The sequence below is a fragment of the Balearica regulorum genome, chromosome 3 (genome assembly GCF_011004875.1).
Source record: "Balearica regulorum gibbericeps isolate bBalReg1 chromosome 3, bBalReg1.pri, whole genome shotgun sequence".
Classification (NCBI taxonomy): domain Eukaryota; kingdom Metazoa; phylum Chordata; class Aves; order Gruiformes; family Gruidae; genus Balearica; species Balearica regulorum.
In genome coordinates this window covers 53,375,109-53,385,890 of record NC_046186.1, presented here as the reverse complement: position 1 = coordinate 53,385,890, position 10,782 = coordinate 53,375,109, and the positions used below count along the sequence as shown (strand labels likewise).

Sequence of the window (10,782 nt, the reverse complement as noted above, 5' to 3'; positions counted from 1 at the left end):
TTACTGTTAGCAACATTTATGGGGGAATTTTAGAAGTGCTGTGTGTTGGTTAACTTCCCTCTCACGGATCTCAGTGACAGAAGAATGAGGCCAAAATGAGTCCTTTGTAAAATTCCTGATCGAATTTAGTATACATATGCATTGGTTCTCCATGTGAGCACTAACTCGTAAAGTTAGGTGTTAAACAGCAGAATAAAATATTAAAACAGATTTCAAATATATCTCTATAAAAACAGTAGGTAAATGGATTCTGAGAAAGTTTGAAATGATTCTCTCTCCACTATTTTAAGTTTTTTTTCCTGGATATTTATTAGAAATCAAATACATATGTAGGATATGCAAAAATAGAACCAGGGGGAAAAAAAATAATGTTCCTTCATGTATTCTGAGTATCAGCCCATGATTTCTGCCATTTTGTTTGATTACTGAGATGGAAAACATTTGCTGCCCAGTCTCCTCAGAGGGGCTGTGTGTGGTAAGCTTGCTTTAACAGGCTCCTGAACTGCAATGTAGGGCTTGTGACTGGCCTAATGATTCATTCCTGAAAAACATTACTTTCATCAATTTTGGATTTGGTTTCCTTGGTGGTTTTCACAAGGGGCTTGGCTTTGCACGCCGGTGGAGACAGTGTCTCTCGTAATTAAATTGTATTTTTTAAAGACAGAAGGGGTTTACTTTACACCTGATGGCCTTGCTCCAGAGGGCTAGAAAAAAGCAGTTTCTTCCTTTAGTTCCTAAAGGTTGGTGGTGTTTTTTTTCCTCTCGCTCTCCTTTAGTAAGGGCCCTGCCTATGCAGGTCTTCACTTACTGGTTTAGAACAATTTTTTCCAGCGAGGAGCTTATTAGCAACAGCTCCACAATGGGTTTTGTTTCCTTTGAACAGCAGGTCACCCTTGTAGGCATGGCTTTTGTGTTATCAAATCAATTTAAAATATTCAGGTGGGTCTACATACCAAGTTTCAGAGAGACAACTACTCCAGTATAAGCTAGCAAGTCACTTCTTGAAGCTGTTAGAGCTACTCAGCAAGTACGATTTCCCTAACCAATAGATTCGTAGGTATTTTATTTTTCTCTCTCTTTTTTAGAAACTAAACTGTGAACTTCAGGAGGCTGTCTAGTTTGGACTGTACCTAAAAATAAATCTGTAGTCACCGTGGCCTCCATTAAGAGCAACTATCAAATACTTCATTACCAACAGTATCAGCTGTGGTGCTGGAAAGGACCTCACAAGGTAGCATTGCTTGACTCAAAACAATTCCTCTCCAGTGCTCTTCTAGTGCAGGTTATCATGTACACGGCCACAAGAATTAACTTAAGAATCCCCGGTCCTGGAACATTTACTTACTTGGTGATAACAATGCATATACCACCAGCAACGCTTCCCCATATTGTTGTTCTGAAATCAGAATTGTGTTAGGCACCCAAAAAATATTAAAAAAAAAAGAAAGAAACCCCCACATTTTAATTGAATAATGGCTTTGCCACTTTATCTAAATTCATCATAGCTTTGGGAACTAATATTCCATGTATCTTCATGTTTGGGTCTTTCTAACTGCAAGTATTAATGTTCTGTTTCATCTAGTACCTTGGTAGTACTGTTCTGCACAAACACGTCTTCTTATAACAAAGACTGAGAGCAAAGATGTATAAATAATACTTATAACACTCAAAATCTTACAAAAAACAAATTCAAAAAATGATTCCGAAATGTTCTGAAAGCATTAACCGAAGTTTTATGTCACCTCTACCAGATAACATTATCCATATTCTAAAACAGGGGTATTCTGAAGCCAAGTCTCTCACTTTAATATAGAAAGTCTACTCAATAATATACCCCAAATGTACATATTCCTAATTCTCTACTTTATTCACAGGGCAACACTTTGGTCACTCATCTGTTTAGCCATAATCTTCATTTTGATGCCATTGCTGGCCCTCCTCTGATCTTCCCAATAGGCAATGTTCCCACTTCAGAGTGATCTCATCTCAACAGTTGTCTCAGTAAACGCATCATGAAACGCACTGCTACAGCTTCCCTTTTCTAGCTCCTCAAACAAGCAACAGGCCCAAAAAGCTCACCACCACACCGGCTCTCCTCAGGGCAAGCTAATACGCGCACTTTCGGTAACCTTGCACTTCACCACCTCTTACGTTCCTTTATTCAAGTAACAGGAGGCTGCCTGGCCTCCTTGCCTCTGCCCTGCAGGACCTGGGTGCAATCGCAATAGTTTCTATTCATTGTCAATTAGCTGAGGTCCCCGGAATTGTAAAGAGGACAAATTAACCTCACTGTCTACAGTATGTTATAAACACAATATACTATTTTCACTTGCTGCATACTTCAGGAAGGAAAGTACCTGCTTTATTCTGTCCCAGTGACCTAAGCAGAGCAGAAGAATTGTCGAGAACCTAGAAATAGGATGCTTTCAACTAGGCTATATCATTACGGAAAACACATTTTACCTCAGTCTCTTAAAACCTAACAGACAAACAGTGAAATGAGATGAGTATCACCAGCGATGACGTTTTACTTCTCTTTTACTACACAAATAGCGTAAAGACTGAATTCACGGGACTGATTTTGCAGGAAACGATTAACTGGAATTATAGCTTCAGACTAGAATGTGTATTATTCCAGATTTTTTTTTTAAAGCAATATAAAAGGACTTGCAACTTAGAAAAACCCAATCAATCAAAGCAGATGAAAACCTTTGACCTTTATCTAATCATCTGCAAGTGAAGTTCAAGAGTTAGCTGTTTTGAACAGTATTAGGTAACAGAAAAAAATTCTTAAAACTCCCTCACAGAGTGCATACACATACAGCAACATTTGCATCAAATATAACCAACAGGAATTTTTAGGTGTGTCAGAAGTTGACACATGGACACTTGATTTGTATAGAGTGCTTGTGTACGTAAGCAGGAAGATGAACACACTCCAGCAGAAGCCAAAGCCTGGGCTCCATTTCCCTCCCCCAGTTTGCCTTTCCCTTTTTTTGCCTCGCTTCCTTGCCTGAAGGCAAAGTCTCTACAATTTCACATTACTAACTATCAGGACCAGATAGAGAACTTGAGTACTTGAGGTCAGGCATTGTGATTTGGAGAGTCTGAAATTAAGTTTAGATATAGCCAAGATGATAGGCATGAAATTTGAAAAGACTTTTGTACAACCAAGTTTTGACCTTGAACAAGGAAGACCGTTACCTCAGTCTAAGTAAATAAACGTGAAAGAAATGAATCGCTAGAGTCCCTAGTCAGGCAAAATTAGATTCCAGTGTAAGTTTTACCTAAAAATATGACATTGTTTCAGCACAACAGAAGTTACCTTGTTCATAGCAATAATAACATTCTGCTTAAAAAGAACCACAGCAACCCACAAAATAGGAAAATCAGCTTGAAATCACATATTATAAAGTCACATGCATTCAAATTCTGAGAGAATTTGTTGAAATTACAATACTTATTATGATTAATATTTTCACTGAGGCATAACAGCAACCAATGCAAGGAAAAAAAAGGCATAAAGCATTCTTGGTAAGATTAACCATCTCACCAGTCACTAACGCCTAGCCCTTTAATTTTCCTCATACTTAAATAAGGATATTCTACAAGTGCACTCGAGTGACCACTCAGTCGCTCGGGGCAGAGGGAGGAGGGATGCTCTTGCACAATTCTTTGGCAGGAGGAAACAGCTCAAAACTTCTCCATTTCCACTATTCCAAACCCCTTCTGATTCCCACCTTCTTAGACCACGTGGTGGAAAAGTGGCATCATCGAATCTCACCCAGAGATCAGAGTAGACCTTGGAACTGGTCGTCTTAAGACATATTTTTTGAAACTCTACCATTATTAAGACTTGGAAAGAGATTTCAAGCCAAGCCAAGTCATGGAATGATGAAGTCCCAGGCCAGGAGCCCAGCTGCAGGGGCAGGAGGGATTCTGCACCACCAGGAACTAGAAGCGCTTCAGAAAATGCCACCAGTTGAGCAAGGAAAGAGCATGAAAGTTTGAGAGCAGGTTGGAAAAAATCTGGATAGTAACTTTACTAGCAATTACTTTCTTCATTTGTACACATACAGTTTGACACCAAAAAAAAAAAAAAAAAAAAAAAAGAAACAAGAAATTCAGACTCCTCTTTAAGAATCCTTGGATTTAAATATATATATATTTATTAAAAAGAGACATTGACTCTATGGCCAAGACATCATGCGTCTCAGAACAGGTTTTTACAGCCATGTTATAAAAACCCCTTAGCAAAGCAGTTATGCACTAGACTTCAAACACATGTACTCCAAGAATGACACTGGTGTGGAGGATCTTGTTTTACATCCATTTATTTTTGTCCCTCAGCAATTATAGCATAGTTTCAATACATTTCTAAAGCTATAGAGAAATACCAGGGCAACTAGAGTACATACAAGCCAAAGTTAAAATGGTAGACAGCTGAATTAAAAAAAAAAAAGAAAAAAGAAAAAGAAAAACAAAAACAAGTATGCATTCAGCAGGAAATCTACTATACTTCATTCAGTTTAGGCTTTGTTCTTTAGGGAACAAGGTGCTAACGTGCCATTTTCTCATAAAATGAATCATAATTGCTTCCAAAGCGTTTCTGCTGAAAATTTAGGTGGAAGCAAATAAGTGTAACACTAAACTTTCTCCTATAAACTTAGAAGCAACACTTTCTTGAATCAATTTCCACCCTCCAAATACCACTGCTGCTTTTCTTGCATGAACCCACTGTTTTATTAAGGCATAATATGCCCTGAGCAATATGCTGGAAATTAGCCAAAAAGCCTAACAATTAAAGGCAAGCACCAAGTGATTATTTTTATAGACAAATTTTGAAATCCGTTTCGTAACTCACCTGTACTTGGGAGTAGCACTTGAGGAAAAAAAGAAAATATTGCTTTTAATTACTTCGAGCAGAATGGCAGTGTTCATTCCCCTTTTCTCCCTCCAGGCTAAAGTTTTCAAGCCAATTGTCTAGGTACCCAAGTAGGACCAGCATACCAAGATGCAAGTGGGACATCTGTTCAAGAGTTTAATTTTTAAGCAACTGGGTGTAAAAATTTCAGTGCCCCACCCTAAGCAATTCAAATTAAATCTTATTTTCCTCAAGAGGCAAGACTCTCATAGGCTGGATACCTCTGGTCTTAAAAGCAAGATGGAGCCTGGACAGGAGAATCGTACTGTACATGCTCAGACTGCCTTCCAGTCTTCGTTTTAGAGCCAGAAAAGTGTATAATTACCCGGTGCACTGTCCAATTTCTCTAAAAAAAATGCACAGTATTACAGAGTCCAGGATCTAGTAAGGTAGTTTTCAAAGCTAGTGCTAACAGCGCACATGACTTTCTCTACACAAATTTAGGCAATACTGGCTAGTCCCTTTAAGCCACCAGAGTATCCATAAAAGAAAGACAACCAAATTATACATTTTATTCACATTTATTTTTCGCTTTTAGTGTGCTCACAGAAAATTAGAACACCTTAAGCAGGAGTTTAATAGCAATTTTTGTAAGCAAAGTTACATTCCATCTCTAAGTCAAATTGGTCAAAGCTTCTCCAGTATTTACAAAAACATGATAGACAAGATGCTACACAAAAAAAAACCATTGCATCTGAAGAGTTTTCCTTTATTTTCAAAGACAACTGGAAAAGAAAGCATTGTCTGCTGTAATCAAAAACATACCACAGTATAAACAGTAACCATTCCACTTATCACAGCTTGGTTGAGTTTAAAATTTGTGTTTAAAAGGTCCAAGATGACTGCAGTTTTACAAAAATGGGCAGGGTGGAAAGAGTTGCAAACTTCATGTGCTTCTGGATATCAGGATTTGTTTTTTTTTATACAATAGTCACAGTTAAAAACACCCTGCTGGTAATACATAATTACACTTTATTAAGGTCATAAACCAGCAATAAACAATAAAGCCTATACAACTTGTATTTCTACTTAATCACTGACTGATACAGCTAACATGAGATAAGTGAAAAGTTCCTATGGTTTAAATGAATTCCTAAGACTATGATCTCTTTATCTGGGTATTGACTTTTTATTTTTATTTTTTTTTCCTTTTTCCTTTCCTTCTTAATCAAGACTTGTAGTGTTGTAAACCTTATAGAACATCTGCCTCACAAAATACATCGTAATAACTTTCTTTTAAAAAAAAGACTAACCCCTTACATCATTTCTGGCGGGGCGCGCTCCCGGCAAGGGCTGCGCACCCCGGGTTCCCCACTGCGGCCCCTGTCACTTCATTTGATATCCCTTATTGACCCACCCATCTCCTTCATATATGGGTATGTCCATAGACCGATCGGGAAAAGTTTTATAATATGAGAGAGTTGCAAAGTATGGAAAAAAAAAATCAAAACAAAAAAACCCCAAAAAAACCCGAACCAACCAAAAGAAAACATTAATACTGATGAAAAAAAACAAACAAACAAAAAAAAACCAAAAAAAAACCAAAAAAATCAACCCCAAAATATAGAGGGTAGGAGAGAAGGGCGGAGGGGGGCCCCCCTCCGCCCGTTGGAATGGCGGCAACACACAACGATTTGAGATGGGAGCTGCGGGGGGGAGAGAAAAAAAAGAAACGAGACATCTTTTAAATCAATCCCTGGTTGTAGACAAGTTCTCCGAGACCAGTACCTGGCACCACTCCAACAAACAAACAGGGGGGAAGAAAAGTCCGTCGGCGAGGGGCGGCAGCGGCGCTTACTCCGCCGACTCGGCGGCGGGTCCCTCCGGACTGCTCTCGGAGGGGGGCTCCTGCCGCGCCGGCTCCTCCGCGGGGGCCGCCTCCTGATCGCCGCTACCCGCCTCACTCGTGGCGGCCCCGGCGCCCGCCACCTCCTCCGCCGCTTTCCCCTTCCCCTCCGCCGCCTGCTGCTGCGGCGGCTGCTGCTGCTGCTCCTCCGCCGCCGGCGCCGAGGCCTCTTCTCCCGCCGCCTTCTCGGGGGCGGCCTCGTCCGATTTGGCCTCCTGCGAGTCCCCCGCCTCCTCCTTCGCCGCCTCGGCGCTGCCGGCGGCGGCCGCGCAGGCCTCCTCGGCGGCGGCCTTACCCTCCTCGCTGCCCGCGGCCTCGGGGACCGCCGCCTCCTCCTTCCCGCCCTCCGCCGCGGCGGCGGCGCCGCCCTCGCTCTCGGCCCCCTCGCCGGCCTCCTTCTTGTTCTTCTTGAAGGAGAAGCCGCTGAGCTTAAAGGACTTCTTGAAGGAAAAGCGCTTCTTTTTTTTTTTCGGGGTCTCGCTGCTGGACGAGGGGGTCGCGCCCTCCTCAGTCTTGGGGGAGGACTCCCCCTCCGCCGGGGAGGCCGGCTCGGTGCTCTCCGCCTCGGCCGCCTCCTTCTCGGAGGCGGGCTCCGACGAGGCCGCCTCCTCCTTGCCCGTCTCCTCGGCGGGCGCGCTGCCGTTGGCCTGCACCTCCTCCTTGCCCGCCTCCGCCGCCGCGGGGGAGGCGTCGCCGTTCACCTTCACGTGGCCGTTCTCCTGCAAGACAGCGACGGGCGTTACCGGCGGTGCCGAGGTGGTGGAGGGGGGGACACGGGGCGCCGCCACCCTCCCCGCCTAGCGGCCTTTACCTCGCCCGCTTTTCGCTTCCGCTGTTTAAAACCCCGGGCCCTCCGTCGCCCGAGCCGCGGCGGGCGCCCCCAGCGGCGGCCGGGACGGGTGGTGGCCGCCAGAGGGCGCCGCGGCTCCACGCAGCGGCCGCGGCGCAGCGCACCCCCGCCCCCGGCGCGCCCCGTCCAGCCGCGGCGGCGGCGCGGGGCGGGGAAGGCTAACAAAGCTCGCCCGGCCCCGGCCCCCCGCCCGACGCTGCCCCTCTCCGCCCGGGCGGTGCGGAGAGGCGCCCCCCGCTTCCCCCCCCCCCCGCGCCGCATTTGCATCTTTCAGGCGCCCGGAGCGCGGCTGGCTGCCCCGGGCGGCAGCTGCGGGGGCGGCGGGGGGTGCCCGCCCGCAACGCCGCCGCCGCTGCGCGGGGCAGCCGGTGGCACGGCCAGCCCGGCAGCCGGCTCACGCGTGGGGGGGGGTGTGACAGAAAGCCGTGCCCCGCGGCTGCCCGACCCCCCGGCGGAGCTGTCGCGGATGGGGCGGGCGGCGCAGCTCCTGCCCCGCGTTCCCGCCCGTGGGGGCTGCCCGCCGCCGCCGCGCTCCCGCCGAGCCCCCAGCCCCGGCGGCTCCGGCCCCGGCTACTACACGGCCATCCTGCCACCACGAGAGGCGTTTCGCGCTAGTCACCGAGCGTCTTCGGGAGAAGGAGGTTAAGCGGGCAGAAAAGCCAAGCGGTATAAGATCCTTCCGTTTACGAGCCATTGGGACACTTCACCATAATACACGAGGGATTAAAAAAAAAAAAAAGGAAAGGAAAAAAAGATGTGCCCCCTCCCCCCCCCCCCCCGCAGGAAAGATAAAGCAACAAATCATTCAAAGCCGAGCCCGTTTAAAAAAAAAAATAAAAAAATTATTCCTTTGCCTCGAGTTGCAAAGATAAAAGGATCGACCGTATTCTCCATTGAATGTGCCACTGGGGCATCAAAGGAAGAAGAATTAAACAGGATGCGAAAGAGAGTCCGTCGAAGTTGGCTTAAAAAAAGGAGTAGGTTTAATATTTTTTTTATTATTTTTTTTTACCTGTCCATTCGCCTTGGATGGAGATGCAGCCACTGCTTCCCCAGGTTTCTCGGCGGAGGCTTCGCCCTTTGCAGCGGTCTTGGAGAACTGGGCACCCATGCTGTCTTATTCAACAAAGAAACTCAACAGATCCAAAAGGAGGGGAAACAAAGAGCGTTGGGTTGGTATAAATACTGGGCGACCAGCAGCAGCAGCAACACACACACACACCAGAGGGGAAAAAAAAAAAAGAGAAGAGAGAACAGAACCGATTATAATGCACTCCTTTTAAAAAATTTAAAGTTGAAGAGATCAAAAAGCAGCAGCACAGGAGGGAGGGGAAAAAAAGGGAGGAAAAAGTCGAGCAAAAAAAAAAAAAAAGGAGCCCAAGTTTAGTAAAAAGAAGTAATAAAAAATCCCAGATTTGTAGCCGTACTGTAGACAAGGAGAAAATGGAGAAATCTCCCTGGTTGCTAATAAGATGCGGAGTCCAACGCCCAAGTGCACAGATGAATGGGCTTCCCGAGCAGTGACGGCAGCCCTCCGCCCGGCGCCGGCCAATCGCCGCCGCGCCACACAAAGGGGGGCGGGGCCTGGCCGCCCGGCGAACAATGGAGCCGCGATGGCAGCGGTTTGAAATCAGCCCCCGGCCGATAATGAATGTGCCGCTCCGGCGCGGCGCGGGCGGGCGCGCGGAGCTCCGCGCTGGGGAGCGAACAAAACACCCCAATAAAGCGGGGCGGGCGGGCAGGGACAATGGTGCGAGGGGCGTGCGGGTGAGTGTGAGTGTGAGTCCGAGTGTGAGTCCGTCCCGGCCCCGCGCCCGCCCCCACCCGCCGCCGCCGTGAGAGAGCAACAGATAGTGTGTGCGAGCCCGGGGCGGGGGGAGAGGGAAGGAGGGGATTTGCTGCCTTTTCTTTTCTTTTTTTTTTTTTTTTTTGGCATTTTTTTTCCCTTTGCTTTTTTTCTTTTCTTCCCCGGGTTTAATTGGTCGCGATTGTTAAATCGCCCCCAATTTGGAAGGTATTTGAACCACGTAGATCGGGTTTCGCCAAACGAGATCACGAGTCGAAATTAGTAGGTCTGTAGGCCAGATGTTGCAAACGCTAAAGCAGGGGCGGCAGGAGCCGCTGCCGAAGCAGAAACGGACCCCTCCCCCACAGCGATATTGGCTTGGAATAAAATATTTTGTGATTAGCCTACGGCTCTAATTAAATTCTGCTGTCTGATTATTCCTGATTTGTGTTTTTAAAGTATTTTCTGAGGCGGTGACCCATTTCAAGACTACATTTCCATGCACTCAAGTAGTGGGCGAAGCGACGTTATCAGGGAAACATTTGCGCTTTCCCAAACCCCAGCCCCGAATGTGTATTTACGTTGAATTTAAACCCTCGAATAACATGTAACCCGAAACTAATGCATGCGAATTAACGGTGATCTCGAGCGCTTAGCAGCGATGGGGTGGGTGAAATATCACGGATCCGATTGATTTCCTTTCTCGGGGGAGGGGGCGGCGTGTGCGGGGAGCCGACAGGCTCCCTCCGCGGTGCGATGCGGGAAAGGCTGGTCCAGACCCCCCCTCCCTCCCTCCGACACCACCACCCCCTTTTAAGGAGCAGAAACGAGCGTCAGAACGATCGTTTCCCAAACTCGGGTAATCTCCTGCAAACGCTTCTTGTTTATAAATAAGGATGTTAAAATTATTCCCATAATGAAGGGCTGCGGAGCGGGGACTCTCGGCCCAGCCGCCCACCTCCCTCTCCCCGCGGATTACCCGGGGCTGGCGGGGCCGGTGGGCTTTGTGCGACCGCCGCCGCCTTTCAGTAACCCCGGCGAGGGCAGCCGGCTGTTTTCAGCCGCTCCAGAGAATATTTCGTTTCTTGGGGGCAAAAGGGGCATTTGGTCGGATTTTTTGGGGGGGATGGAGCCGCTCTCTCGCCCCCCGCCGCATTTCACGCACAGCTCCCCCGCCGCCGAGAGCCGCCGCTGCCCGCCGCTCCCTTTGTCTCCCTCGAGCCCGGCGCAGCGGCCTCCCGCTCCCCCGCGGGGCTTCCCCCCGACACACACCCGCGGCCGCGCACCCCCCGGGGCCGGCGCGGAGGGGGGTGGGTGGGGGGGCGGCCGCTGGCCACGCCGGGGTGAACGCCCACGGCGGGGCGCGGGTGCCGGTG

General features: G+C 47.7%; 1 protein-coding gene across 2 annotated transcripts; it reads right to left on the bottom strand.

Annotated features, from left to right (window-relative positions):
- Nucleotides 1-5,426: 5,426 nt before the first annotated feature.
- On the bottom strand, nt 5,427-9,384 carry MARCKS (myristoylated alanine rich protein kinase C substrate). 2 transcript variants are annotated; one of them, XM_075747931.1, is made up of 3 exons: nt 9,048-9,384; nt 8,633-8,805; nt 5,427-7,489 (listed from the first exon to the last, which is right to left on the bottom strand). In XM_075747931.1, exons 2-3 carry the CDS (start codon nt 8,729-8,731, stop codon nt 6,719-6,721), a joined length of 870 nt encoding a protein of 289 aa, XP_075604046.1. In that variant the 5' UTR covers nt 8,732-8,805; nt 9,048-9,384; the 3' UTR covers nt 5,427-6,718. The 2 variants fall into 2 exon arrangements, with proteins under 2 accessions (XP_075604046.1, XP_075604045.1); XM_075747930.1 differs by having other exon boundaries at nt 8,633-9,383.
- Nucleotides 9,385-10,782: the final 1,398 nt, after the last annotated feature.